The sequence below is a fragment of the Micropterus dolomieu genome, linkage group LG03 (genome assembly GCF_021292245.1).
Source record: "Micropterus dolomieu isolate WLL.071019.BEF.003 ecotype Adirondacks linkage group LG03, ASM2129224v1, whole genome shotgun sequence".
NCBI lineage: Eukaryota > Metazoa > Chordata > Actinopteri > Centrarchiformes > Centrarchidae > Micropterus > Micropterus dolomieu.
The window spans coordinates 23,966,045-23,991,291 of record NC_060152.1 but is presented as its reverse complement, the minus strand read 5'-3'; the positions used below and the strand labels follow the sequence as shown (position 1 = coordinate 23,991,291).

The window sequence follows — 25,247 nt, the reverse complement described above, 5'->3', positions numbered from 1 at the left end:
AATTTCCTATCTTTATCCTGCCCATCCCTCCCACCATTCTTCCACCTCCCCGCTCCTTCAGCTCCTTGCGGGGGCCACTACTCAGGGCCGTCTGGTGTTATCCTCTCCCCGGGGTGGCCAGGCTACTACAAAGACTCCCTGAGTTGTGAGTGGGTCATTGAGGCCGAGCCGGGAAGCTCCATCAAGATCAGCTTTGACAGGTTTGTATGACGGTTCTGCAACAACCCGGCCATGGAAATAAAGATACACACTCTCACACACACACATTCATGCACGCACACACTCACACAATGACACAGACAAAAACTGAAACAGCACCGAATCCCTTATGCATTAGAATCAGAAAGACTTTATTGATCCCTGAGGGGAAATTTGTTTTGTTACAGTTGCTCACATACCAAAGCTGTAAAGAAATGGATAGAAATAAAAACAATATAAATAGAATATATACATACTATCCACAGCATGTGAATACTACTGTACAAAACACAGTCTCAGACCTGTGTATATACACGTACACAACACATGTACATTTACGCACATACTGTACATGTGCACAGAAGGCGTTCCCTGAGCCCTGGAAGCCTCCGAGTTAGAAATAGAAAGTCTGAGGAGGTGGAATGCAGCCCTGGACCTAGTTTCCAAAAATGTTGAAAGCCTCAAGTAATTCTTTATTTCGCTTACTGGCTCTCGCTCACTACTTCAGAGAACTGCAATACAACGGAAAAAAATAGTCTTGCTTTAAGATCCTTATTTCTTACCATTAAGAAGCAAAACCATGAAATGTTCATATTTTATGATCAAGGCTTTCTCAGTGCTGATACACGCCTTTGGAAAGAAACAAAGAGCTACCTATGATTTTTTTAGTTTGAATGAAGTTTTCCTATGCCTAATTTGTGCAGTTGGTAATGGCATTATACTGGAACAATATGCTGCTTTTTTAGATCTCTTTGCATTATCCACAATATTGGTAGTGATATTGGAACTCCGACGCTGATGTCACTTGTTTCATGAAACTCATTAATCTTATAGTATTGCAATAATTGGAACACTTGCTTTGCATGCCATTTCTTCTCATTTATCTCCTCAAAATTAGACTTGTTTTCTCTGTGGACAAAAGGCTAAATGGCTTTCAACTGTCTAATCTGTCAAAGCAGAAGTATTGCTTTGAATACAAATAATTGTCTCCTCTCTCTCCTGTCTTTACTTTTAAGGTTTCAAACTGAGCTCAGTTATGACTTCCTGGAAGTGCATGATGGTCCCAACCTGCTCTCTCCTCTGATTGGCTCGTTCAATGGAACCCAGGTGCCTCAGTTCCTGTTCAGCAGCAGTAACTTTCTGTATCTGCTTTTCACCACTGATAACAGTCGATCAAACAGTGGCTTCAAGATATTCTACGAAGGTGAGAGTATGCTATTCATACCTGGATGTACTGCAAAACATTAACCTGCTAGGAATGCTAAATATTTTTGGGACGCTACATGAATATTCTTGTTACTTTTCATATGATTTAAAAACACTGAATACATTATCAGTTACATAAGTCAAATAAAGGAAAGAGGAATTGGTCTGCCTTCCTTGTAACGCTTCTATAAGGTTTCTTAAACTACTTGTCAAGACCAAAGTGTATTGAGGATGTGTTTCAGGCGTATTACATGACAGGAGCAGCAGTATTATCATAACAACCTGACTCAAGGAGCTCCAGTTCTCAGGATGAAACCAAATTTATGCAGTTTAGGTACAGGGATAAAAATTTGCTTATTTTAGAGGGAGACCAAGGTCAACACTGCTGTTGTAAGTGTTATGGTACCACTGATGTTAATTCTCAAGGATAAATCAATTATTTCGAGTTGAGCAGTAGTTTAAAACCCCCAGTCAGCAATGGATTCAAAGGGACATGCCCTTAATCTCAGTCCCCATGTTCACTGTTTTGCTATCTAAATGTGTTCTGGCACTTTACTGCCCCTTGTCAGGTGCAACAGTAGCCCCAGGTTTAAAGATGCAAACTTGTGGAGAAGGGTTGTCTTCAGGTGCAGAGACTAAGCAAATCTGGGTGAAAGAGGAGAACTATTAGCTCTCAGAGGTACATAATCGAATACTCTGAATAACTACCGTCTGGGTAAAATCTTCTGCTCTCAGGGGAGTTTGTGCAGTAAATGTTTTTTCTTTCCATATCATTATGCATGGGGTGGTAGTCTTTGAAAAATCAAACAGAAAAATAGTCTGGACATAGTGTGATCTATTTTCACGATTATTTGCACTAGCACAATTACCCTTGTCACTCAGATGTGATTCATAAGACAGAGTTTGTTATTATATCTGTATTATTGACCGAAAGCAGACCACAAGTGCCTTTGTCTTATTATGTTTCACTCTCAAGTGCATTTCTCTTTTGTTGATGAGGCTATTGAAAAGCAATAACAGTAAGATCATATTAGCTTCTTCCATTGCAATTTAGGACATATCTTATTGCTGAACTGCTTTGGGGAAACCCAGCCTAGTTCATTTATAAAATTGGTCTTACAAAGTAGGTCTGTTGTGAATTATGCTGTGAATAAGGCACAGATGCATGATTTCCTTTGTATGTAATGGATGAATCTGTTCAGTTACAAAAAATACTGCAAAATATTATATTTAGGCACCGCGACCCTGTACGCAGGATAAGCAGTTGACGATGGATGAATGGATGGATGGATGGATGGATTATATTAAGGCCCACATGTTCTATGTATTTTTTCTATACTTTTACTCCTGACAGTTTGTTTATTATTTCTTAATTATTATTTTTGCATATGTGTTTCCACCAATTTCCTGCACCCTAGAGGTTAGTGCTAGCACTGATCAATGAATGCCCTACTTCTCTAACATGTTTAGGCAAAATTCACATCTTTCCTTACTAAGAAGATTAACTGTTGTTCAACGAGAGCAAAGCAAGATGCCTAGCAGTATCAGGGAAGATCCCTGTTTTCACACATGAATAATCAGTCTGCCTGGGCTGTTACACAGGTTATTAATGTTGATTACTATAATCTATAACTCACAAACCATATAGTATAGCTATGTTACACTGTGTAATTACTTGTCGATAATGCCATGCCACATGGGCAAAGGTAACTTCTGCTGGTCATGCACTAGAATTTATTACAGTGGGGTATTGAACCTTTTGAGATGGACAATATTTGTTTGACTTGCTGAGTGGATGCAGCCGGTGCCGTTTGATTTTGCTGTGGGTGCAATTTTACATACATTTCACAATGTGTGCTGTACCTTTTAAATGCACTTCATGCTGGTCTCAGTCACTGATGGGGTCAACCACCTGAAACTACTGCAGCACCAGAAATTAGAGTACACCAGGACACCTCTGAGAGAGAATAAAAACAAATAGTTAGTTGCACCTTGCAGCTTCGTTAATATCTATTCTGAATATTTTTATTGCATCAAAAGCAACCCTACTTGGAAGACATCCAAAAGGCAGTCCTGGAAATCACAGGGAAAAACAGGGGCAGCTCTTTGCAGCTTGCATGACTGAAGATTAAGAGGGAGCTGGAACTACTATGCAACCATCTCATTCTAGGAGCAAAGACAGAAGACAAAAGTATTTTTTATGAAAACCAGAAGTAGTGGTCCAACCCTATGCATAGGACAGGAGGAAGTATATTTGTACAGTTTGATCGAGGTCAAACCCCCAATTCTCTATCACCAGGAAACTCCCGCCCCGTACAAATCCTCACCACCTACAACATGTACTTTTGGCCTTATCTCAGTTGGTGACTTCCTTAAATACAACAGAAAAGTGATAGCATGAAGATGAAACCTTGAAGCGACAACTCTATTAAGATTATTTAGAAAGAAACTGTCAAACATCTCAGCAGTCAATGCAACTCTCAAGTCTCAACTCCGTCGTCTTATAAAACAGCCTTTGGTACTGTCTGAAAAGTGCCTTTCTTCTGTGCAGTGTCTTTTGTTTGTCATGTAATATATTTTCCCCACTTTTGAGTGAGCATTCGTTTTTAAAGTTAAAAGTCAAAATTAAGGTCAAAGTAAATCTCTTACTTTGAAAAACTTGCCTTCTCTATTATGTATGCGACCCGAGACCTACCTTTGTTGTGATGATGGTAATAACATCAAAGGTTCTGTCAGCAGCACTTTTTTGTCTGAATGTGGCCTAGAAATTTTACTGATAGCTAAAATAGAATTGACATTTCATGTTTCATGACTTCAGTATACCTCTGTAGCCTGACAGTCATTTTATTTGCATAATCAAGAGCAGACCCTCCTCTACTGTATAAATAGTTGAACAGAATCTGACATACTGTTTGACAGAATGGAAAAACATGCAGTCACTTGAACAGTATTGCTGTGCATAATACATAGTCATCATATCATAATGTAATAAAGATGCATAACTTGGTATAACTTGGTATGATCAGTAACATACCCATACTGGTTAACTGATTAAAACAAAACCTAGGTACTGTTTAACATTTAGGATTTAATTGAATACAACAGTAGATACTTTCAATTGCCATGGTAAAGATGTACAATTCTGTCAGAACCTATTTAACCTACGAAATAATGGTTTGATTCCTCTAGTCGTCACATTGGACACATACTCCTGTATGGATCCTGGTATTCCAGTGAATGGCCTACGGTTAAGCCATGACCTGTCCATTGGGTCTACGGTGTCCTTCCAGTGTGACCCAGGATACAGGCTGAGCCACGAGGAACCACTGGTTTGTGAGAAGAACCACTTCTGGAGCCACCCGCTGCCCACTTGTGATGGTACGTATACGAAATGTCATATAAATTGTTTTGCAGTTCCAGCAGAGGCATCAGTCTTATCCATGAACTAGATGACACCTCATTTGAGTGAATGCTAATCTTACTTGGAAAATCCTTTTTTTGTTTAATATGTTCTTAAAATTACTCCAGATGATGCCATATAACATCATATGGTCCTTTTGAACACCTTAAAGTTAAAATACTAAAATACAAAGGCTTTGCGGCCTTGGAGCATTCTAACATGAATACGTATGTGGTGCCACTAGTAACTGGCAAGAGGTTTCTAAATTCATTTTTCAAAAGGTAACTGGGTTCTCACAGCAGCTGCTTCCATTTCTGTATTTATTCTAAAACCTCAAAAAACAAAAGACAATACATAGCCTTGTTGGCAAGCAGTAACGACATAAGCATTAGTGACTATGGGTAGCCCACAGCAGGTCTGACTAACCACACAGACACTTGTCAAATTCAACAAATAGACCCAGTTCTTGTGTGAACATCTTACTTGGGGTGTTGTGAATCATGTAATACTAAAGACGGATTATGCTCTACTTCAAAGCATGATGTTCAGCATGTTCCTGATAGTTAAGAGATCTCACATTATCTCTCCCTCAGCTGCGTTAGTACAGTTTTGCTCTTTGTGCTGTTCAGAAGGACACTGATGGACAATTGTGCCTATTATTGTTGCAGCGTACAAACCGTAAATGATTTTTCTTAGTCACGGATCACTCATTTGAAAGAATATAATGATTAAAATACACGCTAGGCGGGAAGCAGTATACCGTGCATATGATGTAGTGGCGTGTTTGCATGGCTTCAGCCCAATAGATGTCCTTTTAAAACTCATTTTATAACTCCGAGCATTGTCTTCCCTAGGTTTGTGCCAGACTGGTGCCAAATGCTTTGGCTCTCTGCCTATGGAGCCTCTAAAGTAGATAGTTTGCCAATCGTACTCATCCACTTTTAATGACTTTATGTAATTTTGGCTCATTAATAAAATATTTGATATAATTTTGTTGGTGGGTAAGGATTCAGGCCTTGATGTGTTGTGCTCGCTGGAGGGCCCAAGGGTGGAAGGAGAGAGGATAAGAGGGGGGTGGGTGTGTGCAGCTGTGGAGCCGCAGGCATCTCAGTGATCCTCCAAAACATCATCCGACATTCATTACTTTGAAAATATGTACATGCACAAGAGTTCTACTTCTAATATTTGTCAACGATTGCTGTTTTTAAGGAAAGCATCTGGGCATTTGGCTGTAATGCCACTCTTTCAGGCCAAACATTGAAACACAATGACAGCATAAGAAAACAGTTGCAGGTTAGCTGCTCCTTTAGTCAACACTCCCTATACCCTCAACTGTGACTACTCTACAATTCAAAATCACTTTAAAGTCACAATCAAAATAAAGCCAGATGCACTAATCCTCTGAATATGCATGTGTCAGTTCTTTTGAATTGTAAGTAAATTTAATGGATTATCATGTGTTCTGACATCGGCTTTCAGTTTAAGATGCCAAAAGGAGAGGCGAAAATATGGAGGGATAGCTGAATTAATGAATCATTTATTGTTATGGCAGGTTTGGGGAGAGAGGGAGAAAAAAACATTGTGTTGGCAGAATTACAGGTACTCATAAAAATAGCTGGACAGGATGTGATATGACTCAAATGCATTATTCATTTAAATCGCTCTTCTGTCTTCAGGTGAAGGATTTATTGGTTCATTTACAATTTTCTTTTTTTCCCCAGTTAAGATTCATTATCTTCCCTTTCTATTCAGCATCATGTGGGGGGGATATCAGGGGACCTGGAGGGATCATCTTATCACCTGGCTACCCGGAGCTGTACCCGAATTCTCTAAACTGTACATGGACTGTAGAAGTCAGCCATGGAAAAGGTAAGAGAACCCTACTAATAATGCTACATATAAATATACAAAAAACACATAAAGACATATATCTATTTTGTACTTCCTGTGAATCATTAACATACTACACCTCATTAACAGCACATTTCATTTTATAGTCTTTACCACAGTGACACACTCAATAGTCCTAACAATGACCATATGATGAAACCCTAAATTAAAGCGACACCCCCCACCACAGATTACAAGCACATTACAGAGATTTATCATTATAAATGCGTGAAGAATATGTTTTACTTGAGCAAAGATCATTTAAATTAATTTTTGGGAACTGGACAGAATATGTGTAGAGATAATAAGATTTGAGGTGTTCATTTAAAAATTCAAAAAATATCTATGATGATTTTTAAAAGTGTATTCAAGTAAATATAATTCAGATCAAATAATTCAGTTAAACTCACAGTTTATCAGCAGTTCTTTCCTCAGTTGTTCCTCACACTGTTAGAATATTGTATTTTTTTTTTTCCAACTTTTGACATTTCAGTGGTTCACCTGATAAGATTTTAAGAGTTTTATTCACACATTATTCTTTATTTAATTAGTTTAATTCCACTATCACAGCACTCATTGTCAGTTATGTGATCAGTAACCAGTTCTGCAAGACGCTCCTATTCTTTATTATTTGAAAAGTACTGTGCGCTTGTCTCAGTTCCGTTGCAACACGGGCAGTCATAGCACATAGCTGTATTATCCCTATATTTTTCCGTAGTACTTCTTTTTATCCTTGTCCAAAAGGCCCATTGAAATGGCAAATTGTACTCTCTGCACATCCCCATACCAATTGAGAATATTGTCAAAACTAGCACCTCTGCTGCCTCTAAAGAGTCACCATTGATGGTTGAAGTCTCACAGAGCTATCAGCAATCCCTTCACTCTCTGAGTTCTTTGACCCAAAATAAGTTTTTTTTTTTTTTTTTTTTTATTATTTCTACCTCAAAGGTGTCCAATTTGTGTAATGTAAGACAAGATTAATGTAATCACCATACACATACATATCCAACTCACCAGGCCCATGAAGGCTAAAGTTAACATTTATATCTTTGTATGCTTTTAAAAGGAGACTGACATGTAATAAAAAAATCCTCCGCTAAATAACTCACACCCACATTATTGTTGTTGTTGTGTTTCCTGTCATATTTCTTTTCAGTTAAAAAAATAACTTGGCCCATGTTAATTTATCAACTGTATTATGCTTTTTATTTCTTACATGAGTCTTTAACATTCAGCAGTAACTGGTGACATAAAACTCAATTGCACCCACAACTGAAAACCCATAACAACTCGAAATGATGACAACTTCCTAATAATTGACAAATTATAGTCAAATCTGATACACTGTAATATGCCGTAATAATTTATACAAAATGCCAAATTAATTTAGTGTGGGCCAATTAGCATCCAACCTCATATACGTGTATAAACCTCACAGCATGATAAACTAATTTCATTAATTATAAATGGTAAGTGATAAAAAGTAAGCTATTAAACATCACATTTGTATTGATCATGTGGGAAATTCAGCCATGTTGAATATGATTTAGAGAGACATGGTCTCATAATTCAGAGCCGAGCCAGTCTAAAGATCATTATTTAGACTTTGAAATTTAATTTTGTAAACAGGTACATCAGTATAAGGGTACAGCAATAAGGGTACGGCAATAATCTTCATAGCAATGAAGTTCCCAGAAGCACACTTACTTCCATCGTTTTAAAGTTGAAGGAAACTTCTTCGTAATATTTGTACCACTATAGTCTTTAGATTTTATATATCTTATAGATTTTCATCGGTACTACCTGAAACACAAATGATGCTTCCAATCCGGGGAACTCCTCCCTGCATGATGAAATATATCTAGCTCTTGCTTTATATTTGAAAACAGATTATGAATCTTTTATCACGGCACTGATTTTCCTTGTGTATTTTTATCCAGTGGCTACTGACTGGAGGAAAAATTTGTCTTTAGGGATAGTAGCTGTGTAACTAATTCCACTCAGTAATTACCAACAACCCCTACCTACTAAATAAAAATATTGGGATGTCCCCTCATGGGGATGGCTCTTGATTAATTGATCATTTGCCTTTACTCTTTGTAATATAATTCCTGCTTTACAGAGCACAATCAATCACTTCATTTTGTTATTTATTTTAGGGGCATTTGGGACTTTCTTTATCAAGCGAGCCAAACATTGCAGAGGACATTATAGAGTCATATTGAAACAGATTCAACAGATGGCATTAAAATGGCAGCGCTTATTGAAGTGAAAGGCAGCCAACTGGCCATCACAGAAGGAATGAAGATGTTGTTATTGGGTCTGAGTTACAGTGTGAAAACAGAAGCATGATGTAAAGGCCCAGACTTCGTTTTCCAACCTAAAACGTAAATAATAATTTGCTGAAAGAAAATTTAATTATGTTTTCGCTGTTCAGTGGAATTTGGATCATTGGCCTGATAGGCCAGTTAGGGATGTGTTGTCCTCAAGTTTTAAAGTTGTACATGATGGGCCGATGCCAAAGTATGAGAATACTGACTAATGCATTGTTGGAAAGGCCATGCTTCTTCAGTCTTTTGTTTGGTTTTCTCTGTAACTTTTCTATTCACTTTGCATTTTTTGCTTTTAATCTTTTTTGTGTCTCTTTTTAAACTTAACATTTTCCTTTTTTTTGTCCTTTTCATTTTAGTATGATTTTAGTGTCATTCCTAGTGCTGCTGTAAGGATTAAAGCATTTATTATTTAATCAATGAAAAATGTGTTGTGTAGATGGATGTTTCAGTAAGCTAAACCCACTTTAATACATATGATTTTTATCATGATAATGATATTTAAAATTATATTTACTTTTTGAATTGAATAATGGTCACGTTCATTTTGAGGTCATTGCATTAAATATCAGTCTGTGTCCTGCAGTGTAAACAGCAAATCCTTTCTGGGTCAGTATGGACATGAAAAAGTTTGTGTATGCAATTTGGATTCTATTTAGAGCTTTTTCTATATCTCTATTAGAGTCTTTGTATTTTCCTGGAAACCTTTAACGCTGGACTTATTTTCTCCTCCCAAGGTGTCCAATTCACTTTTCACTCCTTCCACCTGGAGGATCACCATGACTACCTTTTGATAACAGAAAACGGCAGCTTCGCCCAGCCACTGGCTCGACTCACTGGCTCAGAGAGGCCTGCACCAGTTAACGCAGGCCTGTATGGGAACTTCAAGGCCCAGCTACGCTTCATCTCTGACTTCTCCATATCGCTGCAGGGATTCAACATCTCCTTCTCGGGTATGAAGGCATGTGAGAGTTCTGTTTGTAGGAGGCAGGGAGTATTGGATAGGTGTGTGGACAGGATGGTTAGAGAAGGTTTGTAAAGAGGAAGGGGAATAAAGTGTGTGGAGGAGGCAGAAGGGAGGAGTGATGATGCTGAAAATGTGGTGGGTGGAGTTGTTAAGTAGGAGGGTTAGAAAGCAAAAGACACCGTGGCTGACATAAAGAGAAAGACCGTTTGTTCAATGATGAGATCAAAAGTGCTAAGCCCCTTTGAAGCATGCATAAAGTAACATGTGAGGAGAGATTTGTCGGTCAGAATAGGAGCAGGCTTAAGATAGACTTAAGGTAGACCATGCCTCAGGCTGTGCTGATCAGAGGAGGATAATTAAGAGACAACGAGGTCACGCAGGTAGAGAGTGTCTGACCGTGATGGGAATGATCATCAAAGCATGCCATGTGGGTCAGTATCCTCAGGACTGAGGGGAAGGGGGTGGGGGGGGTACAGAAATAATGGGCCCCCCATGCAGAGACCAAGGAATGGAGAAGTAGAGAGAGGGGTGGAGATAGGAAGCTTAGGGAGGAGGTGAGATAGAGACAGAGAGAGAGAGAGAGAGGGAGAAAAGTAGATGAGACAGATGGTGATGCTGAGTGAGCAGAGTTGATGGAGAGGGCGGAGAGAGAGTGTAAGGGGGAGAGAGCGAGAAAGAGAGAGATAGTAAAGTAGAAAAAAGGGAGAGAGATAGAGAGAGGGTCTGCTTCATGAGCGTAAATGTTTGCCTGCTGTTCGCTGAAGTGAAGCACAACTTAGGCATTCATGAATATTCATGAAATTTAGTTTGTCAGTGTTGTGTGCGTATGTCCTTGCCTGCTCTATAATTAGTATCTATAGATTTCCTCATAAGAAATCACTTCTTAACCTTTTACGACCTTTGATGAAAATTTGCCAATGCTTCTCAGGCCATGTCTTATTGTAGGGTGCTGCTGTAGCGTTTTGTTGTGTTGAGATCGATAGGCCTACGTAGTTCCGCTTACTGCCAAATACAGGCCGTGAGAAGAATGTTGCCGGGAGTAAGACCTTATTCTTCTTATGCAGCCTGAGTTGCATCTATATCTCAACTGATAAGGCCACATATAGTAATATTGCATGCAGTGTGGCCTAGTTTTAAGACAGCCCATCCATCTTCCAGACATCCAGGGTTCAAGCGTTTGGCATGTGTCCCAACCTGGTGAAGTGTCCTTGAGCTAACTACTCAATCCCTACAAGCTGCAATATTTCTTACTTTTGCTGAACGTGCATCCAGAGTTTAAATTTTTTTATTTATTTTTTCATGAGGACAGACAGATTTATCAATATATCAAGTATAAGTAACAACTCATTATAATAATTCTTTGTAGAGTGTTTGTAGGTGGTAGTATTGCAGGTAAGACAGCATTTTTATTTGTTGCAACTGATTTTAAAACTTAAATGTTTTCGTTTTTAGAGTACGATCTCGAACCCTGTCAGGACCCAGGAACGCCTCATTTCGGCTGGCATACAGGCTCCAGGTTTGGCATTGGGGACTCACTGGCGTTCTACTGCAACACGGGCTATCGTCTACAAGGGGCGAGGGAGATTGTGTGCTTGGGAGGTGGCCGCCGTATGTGGAGTGCCCCTCTGCCAAGGTGTGTGGGTACGTGGTCAGCTGCTTTTATTCCGTTTTCTTTCCTGTTTGTGTGTGTTTATTGCAGTATTTACACTGCTAGCCAGACTCAAGTTTTAATTGTATTTGGCAGAGATATAAACTTTTTTTTAGACATTGAAGAACTCTGGGGAATTAGATTAATTTAAGCTGACTACAATTTAAAAACTCAGAACTGTGATTAACACTGATTTGAGCTGCTAGGTTAAAACTATCCTGGGAGATCTCTTCTTTTTTACTGAAGTGTAATTCAAGGGCAGGTCAATGGAGAGGAATTCAGGGACAATACCAATGTGGTGATTTTTTTTCAACTCAGAGAAGCTGAATTTTGAGAGCCAAGTCCAGAGATGTAGTTGTTTCATAGCAGAGGCATTGTGTCATTTAAACTAGCATATTGATCCCCCCCCCCATTCAAAGTACACAGTTCGCTCTTTATTTGTTGGTTGAGAACAGTTAATTTAAAAAAAGTAATCCTGTAGCTACTTTTTGGTGCAAGAAAGCCAGTGGGGTAATTTTTCTATGCTGAGCGTTTAATAGTCTACTCAACGTTTCAGAATGTGTCAGCGCCAGTTGATGATGATTATTAAGATACTAAAGTAATAAAAGGGATGGACACTTCCGTAATCCATAGTCACGATTATCCAAATAAGAAATTTGAATTATACTTTTATCTCTTTAGTAACATACTAATGAACCAGTTCAATATTAGGGTATTGATTCCAAATCTAGTATTCTGCTTTTGCAGATTCCTTTTGTTGTATAACTGATTGTAGCTATTGTTTGTGTTTGTTTTTGTGTAGCCGAGTGTGGATCGACAGTCTCCAACAATGAGGGAATTCTTTTGTCACCAAACTATCCAATGAACTATGATAACAGCCACGAATGTGTATACAGCATTCAAGTCCAAACAGGCAAAGGCATCAACATCAGTGCCAGCACATTTCAACTTGCCCAAGGTGACATCCTCAAGGTAAAGACCCAATGCAACGGCTCTTCTTTGTTGACAGAAAAAACCAACAAATAAACACAGGGCTTCGGTTAAGAACTAAGTCAAATCAATTTATGACATTATTGTTTAAGTATATGAGGCAGGTCCTGGTGCTTTTTATTATGTACAACAAGGAAACTAGAAAAGGGATTTAGTAGAAAGCACCAGGCAGAATGCAGAATTGTTTTCTCTTGGAAGTCAGAGCAAAGGTCAAACAGCAACAGCGTCATCATCCCTTTGGGAAGGAAGGGATTCATTTCTTTGCTCAAGGGCATTTTAACAGTTTTAGTAAGCACCACAGATATGATGCAGATGACTATGTAGTCCCCACTTCACAGCTGGAATGTATCTTTTTGGGATGCAGATGCCTTGTCTCCAGTCAACAGAGCATTGTAGCCTACTATCTGTGTTTCTGGTAATGGAGTTGTGTAGACAGTAATCTTTTGTACTAAGTCATTTTGTGAACATCTGAAATATGGAAAGACATGCTTTGAGAGCTAAATTGACTTGAAGAAAGGGAAAAACAAAACAAAACAGAGGGCCCCAGTAGTATTTCAAAGGAAAAGCCCAGAGCCTTGTATTTCATTCCTTGTTATTTCACAGATGTCGATCAGGAAAATTAGGTATACTGCTGGAAAAAAGGGTGCTTTTTCAACATATAATAATTTACATTAGGTGTGTGGATCATAAAATATGTGATAATATGAAGAATAACAAATGCAAATTTAAAATGCAGTTGGGGAATGCATTGCATTGGATTTTTAAAATTTTTCTCTTAAGTATTGAAGAACATCTAATATTTGGTAGATAACTGCTGTTAAATAGTCTTTTACTTGTTTGGCATCATGAATCCCACCAACTGCCTTGTTAATTCAGCTCAACAGAAGCACAGTAGCAAATCAATGGGAAGAATTATGGTCACTCCATTCTAATTTTCACATCCCATTTAGGACATTGGTTTTGCAATAGAGGTGCCATATAAAACAGAGGATATACAGTGCTAATAGCTCTTTTTAATTGTGGCTCTCTTTCGTCAGCATTAATATTTAATTCTTAATATTATTATTCTATTTTATTGTGGGTGCTTAATGCTCCGTTAGCAACAAATCTCTCCATCATATTCTTCTCTGTCTCTCATCAGGTGTATGATGGGAAAGACGGCGCAGCCCCACTCCTCAGCACGTATACAGGCACATCGATGCAAGGTCTGTCATTTACCAGCACCTCCAACTATCTGTGGCTTGAATTTTACACTGACCAGGAGGCGACTTCAGCAGGGTTCCGGCTCATATACCACAGTAAGTCACATTTCATTTCCTTGGGGGAGGAGGGCCCTAAAGCTTTTCCAAATGAGTGAATTTAGCCTCTCTTCAGGAGACAGACATTTCAACTAGCGGAATTTAAAAGAACATTTTAATTGACCCTCACCCTGCTTCACTGTGTCTATCATTGTCAGGGTATCTATTAAACACCGCATGCTGTTTCTGCACCATTCCTGGAGGAAAAAATCCTTCCTTTCTCTCCCTCTGTCCCTCTCGATGTGAATCCCTTTTCCCTCTTTGCAATTAGCGTCCATGCCTGCCTAACTGTACCTTGTTAAAACAGGTGAATTATTGCTGGGTTTGTTTGAAATCAGTATGCGTGTGTTAGCAATTTGTATGTGCATGCACTGTATATTGTGTGTGCCTCTACATACAGTTTGCGTGAGTGCATGTGTGTGTATTGAAAGTTTGGGTCATTTCTGTAAGTGGGCCAGTAATAGATGGGTTTTGTTTCTCTCCCTAATTGGCTTGCTGACTTTGTATTGTTGCTAACTGTTTCTAATTTATTACTGTGACGCGGGAATGTTTTGGTGACACTGCATTTTGCAGTCCAATTTAAAGTGTTTTTGTGTCGCACCTTCAATTGAGCCTTCTGAATTCTTTTTGTCTACCAGTGGGTTTTCTAAGGTAGAATTCAACGTTGTTAGTGAAAATGGCAACAGGCCAAGTGCGGTTTTGACTTGAATAGTATGAAAGCAAACAAAGTTTTTAGCTATCTTGCAGTTACTAGGACCACACTGGCAATTTTCAGTCTGGGATAATTGCGCCAAATGTTCCGGGTACAAAATGTTAGACTATACTTTTTATAAAATAATAGTTTTGAGTTTCTCATGGTTTTGGTTTTCCATCCTGACAGACCTACAAAAATAAAAATAAAATGAACATTAATCAGGAATGTGTTCTGACTTACAATAACAAAATAAATTGCCATCAGCATCTACATGCAACTCTAATTAGTTCAGAAGAAATTAAGGTTTAATTACAAGCTGCCTTTTGAGTTACAGAATTGCCCATAATTAAGTATCACATAATTAGATTTAATTTCAGATTTTCCAGGGATGTGCACAAGGTAAATAGCAGAATGTAAGCTAGCACCCTTTATCTATCTCAAAGTGCAGCCTTTACGTGGTCTCTTCAACCAGAATGAATAGCCCTTTTCAACTTGGAGAGGACTGACTGATGTATGAACAGTGCAAGGGCAGGAGAAGGTGGGCTATGGACAGCTTAAATCTTGTCTGAACACGAAATCTGATCATGATTTCATGACTCTTTTACCAAAAATGCTGAGGTAATTTTCTAAATGTGAGCAGTAACTGCTGGCGATTTATACTGGGCATGACACTTGTAATACTACCATAACATCTGGCATGGGCATGGACCTTGCTGTGAGAAGAGACCATAAATCAGCACTGCTGGGTTTATGTGCAGCCACTGTTGCTGCATAGCACAACACTTACATTTAGTACCTGAAAGAGAGGAAAACATAGAATGGTCAAGTTAAGAGCTTGGGAGTTAAAATCTAAAGAGTTATTGCATTAAAATTTTCTTGTTTGTGGCTTGTTTATTTTATTTATTTTGTATTACGGTATTAAGTGTTATGAGTGGATAGGCTGTTAGTCGGTTGTGGTAAATGTCCACACCCAATTGAACATTTAATTGTGAATATCTAATTGTACTCTCTGTCCAAAATGAATCTTTTACTGCCAAGGCATATAAATGAACTGTAAACCCAGCCTTCATCTGTGCTCAGCTGGAAATTCATTCTCAAAGCTTAATCAATACCTCTTTACAATACAGATAAATGGCGCTCCTTTACAGAATGGCTGCTCTCCAGTGGACTTGGTTTTAAATACTGATGAGCTGGTCTTTGTTTGTATGTGATCATGGTCTTCATGCTATGTTCAACTCACATTCTTCTCCACCCTCCTCTCCTTCCCCTGTGCCTCTTACTTATCCAGGCTTTGAGCTATCCCACTGTGATGATCCCGGTGTACCGCAGTTCGGCTTTAAAGTCAGTGACCAGGGTCACTTTGCTGGGAGTGCCATCACATTCGGCTGTGACCAAGGTTACACTCTGCACGGCAGTGGCATACTGAAGTGCATGACAGGGGAAAGAAGGGCATGGGACAACCACCTGCCATCATGTATAGGTAACCTTTTCTGCCTATGTCTGTATGCTGTCTTTGTCTCAATTTGTGGTCCTAGACATTCTGTCTCCTGGTCTCTGTCTGTCTTTTCGATCACTCTCTTTTTCTCTCTCCTTCTGTAGTAGCTTATATTATTCAGGCCAGGCACACCCTCAACATTGCTCAGATAGGTATTAATCCTTAGGATTTATCCCAAAGTGATTTCTACTTAATTGAACTGAGTTGAAAGAAAATACGCTGCTTGTCATTTTGTTAGAGAATATAAACAGATCTGACGTTTTATTGTGAATCATTGATCTGTCTGTGTGTTCTTGATGCAGAAATGGTTGTATAGAGTCATTACGAACACTATAGTGAAGCCATCTCAATTGCTATTGTGCTTTCACTGTGTTGCTCTGACTTTGTTTCATTCACAGGCTGTGCTACTTAGACGTTTTAATCCACAAGCAATTGATCAGGATTTTTTCCAGAATTAAAGGCATAATTATCTGAGTATTCATAACAGATTTTGTCATGGACATGATGTACAGTCTTGGCTGTACTTTCATATTCAGAACATGCTGAGACAAAGTGACATAGAAATGATAAAGCTATTACCTGCATGCTGCTAGAGTCTGGAAGGTGTTGTGAGTCAGTGTCTGTTTCTTGATGTCTAGCAATGATGGATTAAGGTAAAAAATGATTTACAAATTCCAGACGTGTACAGAATTGCACTTTAAATGCCACCGTGTCCTACTGCCTTTTTTAGTGAATAATGTATTTGTTCCTTTTTCGTTAAAAGGACTCAGTCTGACGTGTGTGTAGCATATTCAGTACAATCACAAAAAAAGCTAAATCAATCCTATTGATTAACAGTTTAATAGTGCTGGATCACTGAATGGTCAATGTTGAGCTTATATAGTGAGCTTTGTATCTGTGAGCTGCATGTGAAACAAAAATTCCAGCCATTTCTCCAGGGTCACATCTTGGCTCCTGTCAAGGACTTTTACATTTGCCCGGTGTTATGATACTGATTATAGCCTACCACTGTGGCAATCTAATGCAATTTTCCTATTAATTAAATGCCGTTTGTTCTGTAATATAGATAGCAAGACGATAACCAGGGGAGAGACAACATAGATTGGATGATAAGATATTCCTTCAGCCATTAGTGGTTGTAGCAGTGTCCTCCCAGCCTATAAATTCTCTGGACACAATCTTTTTAAAGTTAATTAATGGCATCATTAGGGGACATACTTAGAGACAAAACAAGTTTTGCATCTAAGAGTATCACTGCCCAGGCAGGGAGTCCTTGTTGAAGTCCCATTACCTGTTATTTTCAGCAGAGCTTAAACTGTTGCTCATTAGTCTTCATTGTAGACTCTGAGTTTCAGTGAGCATGGACTGTTTGGTTCGGACACACTGTATGAGCGTTTGCTTGTCGGTCTCCATTTCTTCTCGTGTGAGTTTGCATTTGGAGGTTTTCATGGATTTTGTAATTATTTGTGTGTGTGCATGCAGCGGAGTGTGGTGGCAGTTTCAAGGGTGAGTCTACAGGGCGTATCCTCTCTCCTGGATATCCCTTTCCCTACGACAACAACCTTAGGTGCACCTGGACAATCGAGGTCAACTCTGGCAACATTGTCAGGTAACTCAAGTTGCTAATAACATGGTCATATAGTGCATGCAGATTTATCTATATTCTGTATATCCAGTATGAATGAAAAATGGTTGTCTGTTGTCACTGAATATTTTTAGAAAAACATTATAATTTAGAATATTTTATTAGGATGTGCAATAATTTATCAAAATATGCAAATTGTAGTGAGCATCATTACTCATCATGGTGGTGAGGAAAAAAACTTAGTTGACCCATAAACTATTAGTCTTATAAAGAAACTAATAGTTTAAATCAATAAAGGCAAAAGTAGGACGCTCAGTGGATTTGAATGACGTTATCATGAAACTGCAGTTTATACATGAGGAAATTGCCTAGAACTGAATTGATGGGAATTGATTTAAATGCATCTTAAATTAACTAAGGTCACCCTAGCTTTACCTGACGAAAAGTGTTGTAAAGTTCAGTTAAGATTTTAAACATGAAAAATTCTCCTCTAAAGCTACAGTAGATGTCATCAGGAGAAACAGCCTGCAGCAGCTGCATTAACAATGATTGGGAGAGGGACTTTGTAGACACTGTGACAGCACCCTGGGGAATTTTCCCGGGACATGGAAGCATTTTTTTTTGGTTGAGAGCTCCTAGTATTACTGTGAAATAAAACCCATTTGGGCTTAGAGGTCGAAGTAAACATGGTATTATTTCATAAAGTCAGCCACACATTCTTTGTCAGAGGAGCTGCTTCAGGCCATCTCTTGATGAGATTGCAGATAAGTCTGCACTCTCATATTTCTAACTTTGGCAGATATTGATTGATGATACCAAATCTCAAGTGAAATGCCCAAAAGCATGGGGGCACTGTCTCTAGATACAGTATATCTCTCCTTTGAACTTGTGCCAAGTTCAGCAGCCATTTCGCTTGCCTTCTTTGGGGGAAAAATGTTTTTGTTTGAGTAGTACGTAAAATTGTGCAAGTGAGCACAACCATCATTAATTTAACTTGACATCAACCAATAAACCAAGCTGAGTTCATCTCAGTCTGATAATATGTTAAATGCAAAGACTTGACAACAGATTGAACTGAACTAAATCCAGACTAAGCCAAAGTAACCTTCTCTTGTATCCACCTCTCCCAGTCTCCAGTTTCTAGCGTTTGACACAGAGGCATCCCACGACATCCTGAAGGTGTGGGATGGGCCTCCTGAGAACGAGATGTCTCTGAAGGAGGTTAGCGGCTCGCTGCTGCCTGAGGGGATCCACTCCACTCTCAACGTTGTCACCATTCAGTTTGAGACTGACTTTTATATCACTAAGTCTGGCTTTGCCATTGACTTCTCCAGTGAGTATATCCTTCTGAGTAGTTGTAACCACTGTAGATGTATACTGTAATTTGTTTGATCTTAGTGAGTCACTCTGAGGAGTTGAAAAACATCAAGGATTTTGTTCAGTTTATATGTACATAAACATACAGGTATGTCAAGATTGTAGGCAGTCTGAATTGAGAATGTGTCATAGTAAAAATGTTGTAGTAAAATTGTTAAACATTTCATACATGTCAGTGTCCTCATGTAATAAATTAAAGGTTAATATTTTTGACCAGGTTGTACACAAATTATGGTGCAGCTAACGTTTGCTTATATAATAGGTACTTACATGTTCTGCTGATGAGTAGTTTGAAAACCAAGCACGAGTACGCGGTTTCATAATGAGTTTGTAAACCTTTTCATTTTCTATAGAACGCAGGCAGGCATGTCAGCATAGTGCTAAAATCAATTACATGGTATTCACTGCACGTGTTGGAAGCTGTAATCGATTCTTTTTAACACGTTTTACTTGATGTATTTTTGCGAGAAGTATTTGTATTGTGGGGGGGGGAAGCAGCAACACCAACACCAAACTGCAATATACTGAACTGCGTTAAGTCTGTTAATAAAGTCTGTCAAGATGGGAATATCTGAAGAATCCGTCACGTTTTACCAGATCATTCTGGTATCTTTGGGCTGCTCCACAGCTGCGGTTTAAGAAAACAGATTAGGAAGTTATGTCAGGATTTTGACTGATATCAGTCTGGAATCTGCTCTGTTCTCTAACTCTGTTTGAGCTACCGTTTCATCTTGACAGCTGTCTACCGTATGATATGAAACTCCTGCACTGTGTATTGATTCCCTGTACTATGCATGCACGTTCATGTGTGTGTCACGCGTGTGTCTGTCCTTCAGGTTCGCTTGCGACAGCTTGCAGAGATCCAGGTATTCCCATGAATGGCAGTCGCAACGGGGAAGGGCGGGAGCCCGGTGACTCTGTGACCTTCTCTTGTGATCCTGGATATGAATTGCAGGGGGAGAGCAGAATCACCTGCATTCAAGTGGAAAATAGATACTACTGGCAACCCAGCCCTCCAAGCTGCATCGGTGAGAGAGAGGGCGATAGTGTGAGTTAGAGAGAGATGGGGGGTGCTGGAGACAGAGAGGTGTATAGATTGATGGAGAGAAAGAGAGAAGCAGGGAAGTGTAGGGGATCAGAGTGAAAGAGGGATGGAGAGAGGAAGAGGGAGCAAAGGAGGTTTTCTATTAACTGCCTGTAGCAAAGACTATAATTCTCTCTCAATGGTGTCTTAAAAATATGTGTAGGATAAACAAGACTCTTCAGATATGTTTGAGTCTGTGCCAACTCTTATATGGACAAATCCACTTCTGTAGCCAGTCAAAGAATAAGCACTCCAAGGTCTCCCAACATACTGTCTTATTAGAGCTTAACTGCTAATTACTTAACAATGCAATTAGAAATAATTACACTAAGTAGTTCCAAAGAAACCTAGATGTTCTTGAGTTGCTGCCAACCGGTCTGAGGGATTTTTTCCTGGCCTGTGAAGAGCTCGACGTCTGTAGGTCTTGTAATGTAATGACAGAGGCAAGTCTGTATGTGTGAAAACTTGATGTTAATGTCAGCTGTCCTTCTACAAACTAAGTGTTACCACACAATTTAAGACCAAAACACTCATCAACGTGTTACCGACACTTGTTCATAGTGAAACGTGACAGCTGTTCATTCATCAAACTCAACTCAAATGACAAGTAAAGCTTTTTGTGAGGATTTAGGCACAGAGTATCCCCTGACATGCAGAGGCGCTAAAAATCACAAATATAATCCATTCAGCTAAATCCTAGAGCAGCAATGTCCATATTTATTAATTAGGGTCCAAGCAACGACTGGTGCAAGGATCCTTTTGCTAGGATTATTATGAATCGCACTTGTGAGGGACTAAAGGTGCTTGAAAACTTTACCCACATAAAAAAGGTGAAAACGTACATGTGATTTCGCTTTTGGGCATTGGTGTGACAAAATGGCTCCATTGCTTACAGAATTGAAAAAAAAATTACAGCCATTTACAGGCTCTGTACTTTAATGAACTCCTTCTAGAGAATTAATCGTATCGACTCCATATTTGGGCAGTGCAATCTAAAGACCTTTGTGATGAAAAGTTATTAAAAGCTTGAGTTTTTGTTGAAGTGTGTATCCGTGTCAGTCTACACGCCAATATTGAATCATAGTCATTGTACAACAAGAAATTATATGTTTTTTATACTTTGATGTAGTAGGATCCACCTCAAACTTGGGCAGGATAGCCGTAAGATGGATGATGCTATATTTTGAAGCTTGTGAGTTTTCATTGAATGGCGTGGCATTGAGTTTTGATGTTTTGCCATGACACAGAAAATTGTTGTAACTTGAGTGTACATGGTCAAATCTGTCCCAAACGTTACGTTTTGATAAGAACACATTTACAGGCCAATATTGATAGTTGTAGTATAGTATACTGATATATCGTAGTCAAAGCGCCACCGACCTGCAACAGGAAGTTACCTTCAACAAAGCAGTCCACTGTCGTGTTTGTCAAAATAAAAGCAAAAATGCCATAGCCTAAATACAACAGGAATACAACCATTTTGAATTAAAATGCAGTTTTAGTGCGCTGTACTTTAACGATCTCCTCCTAGAGAAATGATCAGATCAGCTGTCGTTGTAGAACAGTAAGTAAACCTTGTGTGACAATCATCATTAAATTTACATGAAATGTTCAAGGTTTGGTCTACACATGATATGCTGGAACATAACATAATAACATAATTAACATAATTGGTGTTTTCTAGGGCCACACAGTGGACAAAGGGAGTGACATTTAACTCCTTTGTGCAGTGTCTAAACGCATGAAAATTCAAATGTATTGCCGCAGGTGCAAGGGCCTGTTTATCGCTGCTTGCAGCTTTAACTAATTATTGAATAGTCTACATTACTTTTTAGTCCGCATCAATAAATGGTGGAAAACATTATTAAGATAGCTACATAATGAGTATGGAGCAGTTGTCAAAGTCAAAGTTGAAAGAGTTACAGAAGTCAGAAAAGCTGACCTTTTAAATAAATTATTGTTGTATAGTTTATTCTCTGTATTTGTCATATGTTATGCTTACCTGATACGTAGCAGACCTGTTGAACACTGAATAAAAAAAAACTAAAAAAACAGGCTACATCACAAAGTAATTGAAAATATACCAGGACAATTAAATGCCTTGGTAGGACAAGTGTCCTACAAAAATGATCTTTTAATCATAATGTAAGGAAATAATGGTGTAGTCTTTCTAATGCCCTGTGTTTGGCCTGATGTCACTGCAGTACCTGGTACTTGCTGATAGAGGTTGACAAAGGTCATAGAATTTGACTCATTATATTTAATGACCTACAAGTGCTCATTCCTTACTTTTCTCAAACTGAACTCAGCTCAGCCAAAGACCTTTGCAGCAGGTCAGGCAAAGACTTTCTTTGTGATCACTGTGTGCAACTTGCTCATCCATCTCTTCTTTTTTTATCTCTCAAGCTCCTTGTGGAGGCAATGTGACTGGATCTTCGGGATTCATCCTCTCTCCAAACTACCCACACCCCTACCCTCACAGCAAAGACTGTGACTGGCTTATTGCTGTCCACTCTGACTATGTCATTTCCTTGGCTTTCATCAGGTAATATGAGCTGCTACCCTGCCAATTATACTTTGTTGAGCTGATTTAAGTCAAAAAATAAAACACTGGATTTCTAAATAGCCAGAAATGTAAAAACAGGCTTAATTAATAATGTATTAGTTACATTTTAAAACACAGGGGTTTGATACATTATTCACATGTGTTATTTAAGTTATTTGAGACAATGATATTATTAAAAAGAAAATCCAGAAATTTAAGGTTACTGCAGGATATGAATTGTGGCTCCGATAACGGTGGAAAAAAAATGTTGTCATCTAGTAGCTTACAAGATGAAGCTTTCCTTAAACCTTTGTTACCCACCTGAAACAGAATGGAGTCTGTTCCCAGTGGATGCACGGCGGCTCAGGTTGTGCCATGGAATTGCTTGTTTTCTGCAGTGGGACCAGCTATAACATCATAGTATTGAGCAAAGTTGGCCATGTGTGTTAAGCAGAGCACCTGAATTTGAGTCCAGGTGTGTTGGGAGATAGGGGGAAAGCAGTAGTGCCTCTACACTCATACAGAAGGCGCCTATTCCTGCTACTTTGCTGAAATGTGGTGAAACAAGATTTCTGGATGAATACTGTATAATGCAGGCAGAACTGCGATATGAGTGCACCTCATTCCTAGGTTCAGTGATACTCAGACCGTAAGCTTTACATTATTAATTTCAATCTAAGCATGTAGCAGCAATACTTGCAGAGACATCTCACGGATAGGCCTGAGGGCACTTTCATGGACAGCGTTACTTTTGACTGTTGAGTATTATTTTATAGTCCTGTCAAAGGGCTGAAGAAGACTCCCATGCACTTTCCCTATTTTTGAGGTGAAGGAGAGAATTCACCATGTTTCTTTTTCAAATATGTCCTTCAAAAACATCTAATGGAGTTAGCACTATGCTGCTTTCTGTCTTGGGAATGCCAAATGAAAGGATGGAGTTATGATTTTAAATTGGAGTTGCCTTGATCCAACTCAAATGCAATTATCTCCAAGCTATTTACATTTTTGTCATAAACCACACTCATTATTTTGAAAACAAATGCTCCTCTCTCTCTCTGTTGCTGCAGCATGTGATTTGATATACAGTGCTACAATATGAAACGATCTTTTCACACTGCATTGCCGTTGCCGTCTGGGAAGAGTTTATGCCAGTGTAGTGTCACAACAATTTAATCTCTTCTCACCTCTTGGGGGAGATATCTTTTTTTATCTCTTTGTCTGGAGATGCAAAACAAATCGCTTGGCGTGACTCACTTCTAGCACCGCGGTGCACACTCTCCTTTTGAAACCCTAATGCATTTTAAATCTCACATACAATCTGTGCAATCTGGTGGTTAAGACTTGGTAAAATAATAACTGTTTTATCTCTCAATTGTCGGTTTCTTTTGCTTTTCACAGCTTCAGTATTGAGCCCAACTATGATTTCTTGTATATCTACGATGGGCCAGACAGCAGCGCTCATCTGATTGGCAGTTTCCAAGACAGTAAACTACCTGAGAAGATTGAGAGCACTTCCAACTACATGTACTTGGCATTTCGCAGCGATGGCTCTGTAAGCTACACCGGCTTTCATTTGGAATACAAAGGTACTCTCAATGCAAGTCGGAGTCTATATGCATTTTCACAGAATATGTTTATGTATTACAGCAGGGAATTTAGTTGGATACATATATAAATGAATTTGAAAATAACGTCATTGAAGTATGCTACTGTACACAAGTTTTTGTGTTGAGGCCAGCTGTGAGAACAGCTTTTATTTCACAATATCCATTATCCATTTCCACCATGTTACTTTTTTATAACACAGTTTTGGTAAATCAAACACAGACCGTTGTCACTGTTCTAAAAGGTGTGTTCTTTTCATTGGCAGCAAAACTGCGGGAGGCGTGTTTTGATCCAGGGAATATGATGAATGGCACCAGAATGGGTACTGACTACAAGCTGGGTTCTATGGTGACATTTCATTGTGAGGCTGGCTACCTGCTGCAGGGCTACACCACTCTGACGTGTGTCATGGGCAACAGCAAGAGACCAGAGTGGGACAGAGCCAAACCAAGCTGTCAAGGTGAGAGGCAACACTAGACATACATTAAAGGGGCCCTTTGTAGTTTTCAATGGCGTCTAGCGGTGAGGTTTCAGATTGTAACCGCTACCATCCCAAGCGTGTGCTCGTGTGCGTGCTCGAACTAATAAGCGAGCCAAAACAGAGACTGACACACCCCGGTAACAGCGTCATACAAAATTCTGGAAACTTAGGTAAACTCCCACTGCAATATTACAGTAATATTTTTATCAGCTTGACAAACCAATCCATGCTCAGTGCATGGTAACATTACATTTAGCCAACATGATATATTGGCAATACCTGCTTTTCAGTATCTACTTGTGTATCTTTTTAACCAGAGAAGCAATGTCAGTATAGCTAAATTTATTGGATGATAATGAAAGTGGTTAGTGAGCTAGACTGAATATTATAGATGAGATTGTTGCCATGCTTTAGTATAACAGTTAGGCTGCAGTTGTTACTGTACTGAATGGAT

The 25,247-nt window shown here is 39.0% G+C and overlaps 1 protein-coding gene across 6 annotated transcripts in view; it reads left to right on the top strand.

Annotated features, from left to right (window-relative positions):
- Positions 1 to 25,247, top strand: part of LOC123968671 (CUB and sushi domain-containing protein 3-like) — a 279,670-nt gene that overhangs the window by 116,933 nt on the left and 137,490 nt on the right. For all 6 annotated transcript variants that reach the window (XM_046045555.1, XM_046045551.1, XM_046045552.1 and 3 more), the window contains 15 exons: positions 62 to 200; positions 1,215 to 1,402; positions 4,594 to 4,782; positions 6,557 to 6,673; positions 9,762 to 9,977; positions 11,444 to 11,632; positions 12,442 to 12,611; positions 13,771 to 13,927; positions 15,910 to 16,101; positions 17,599 to 17,725; positions 18,832 to 19,034; positions 19,915 to 20,106; positions 22,569 to 22,707; positions 24,106 to 24,293; positions 24,578 to 24,772. In XM_046045555.1, coding sequence (XP_045901511.1) covers positions 62 to 200; positions 1,215 to 1,402; positions 4,594 to 4,782; positions 6,557 to 6,673; positions 9,762 to 9,977; positions 11,444 to 11,632; positions 12,442 to 12,611; positions 13,771 to 13,927; positions 15,910 to 16,101; positions 17,599 to 17,725; positions 18,832 to 19,034; positions 19,915 to 20,106; positions 22,569 to 22,707; positions 24,106 to 24,293; positions 24,578 to 24,772 — 2,601 coding nt within the window. The remainder of the gene's footprint in view (positions 1 to 61; positions 201 to 1,214; positions 1,403 to 4,593; positions 4,783 to 6,556; positions 6,674 to 9,761; positions 9,978 to 11,443; positions 11,633 to 12,441; positions 12,612 to 13,770; positions 13,928 to 15,909; positions 16,102 to 17,598; positions 17,726 to 18,831; positions 19,035 to 19,914; positions 20,107 to 22,568; positions 22,708 to 24,105; positions 24,294 to 24,577; positions 24,773 to 25,247) is intronic.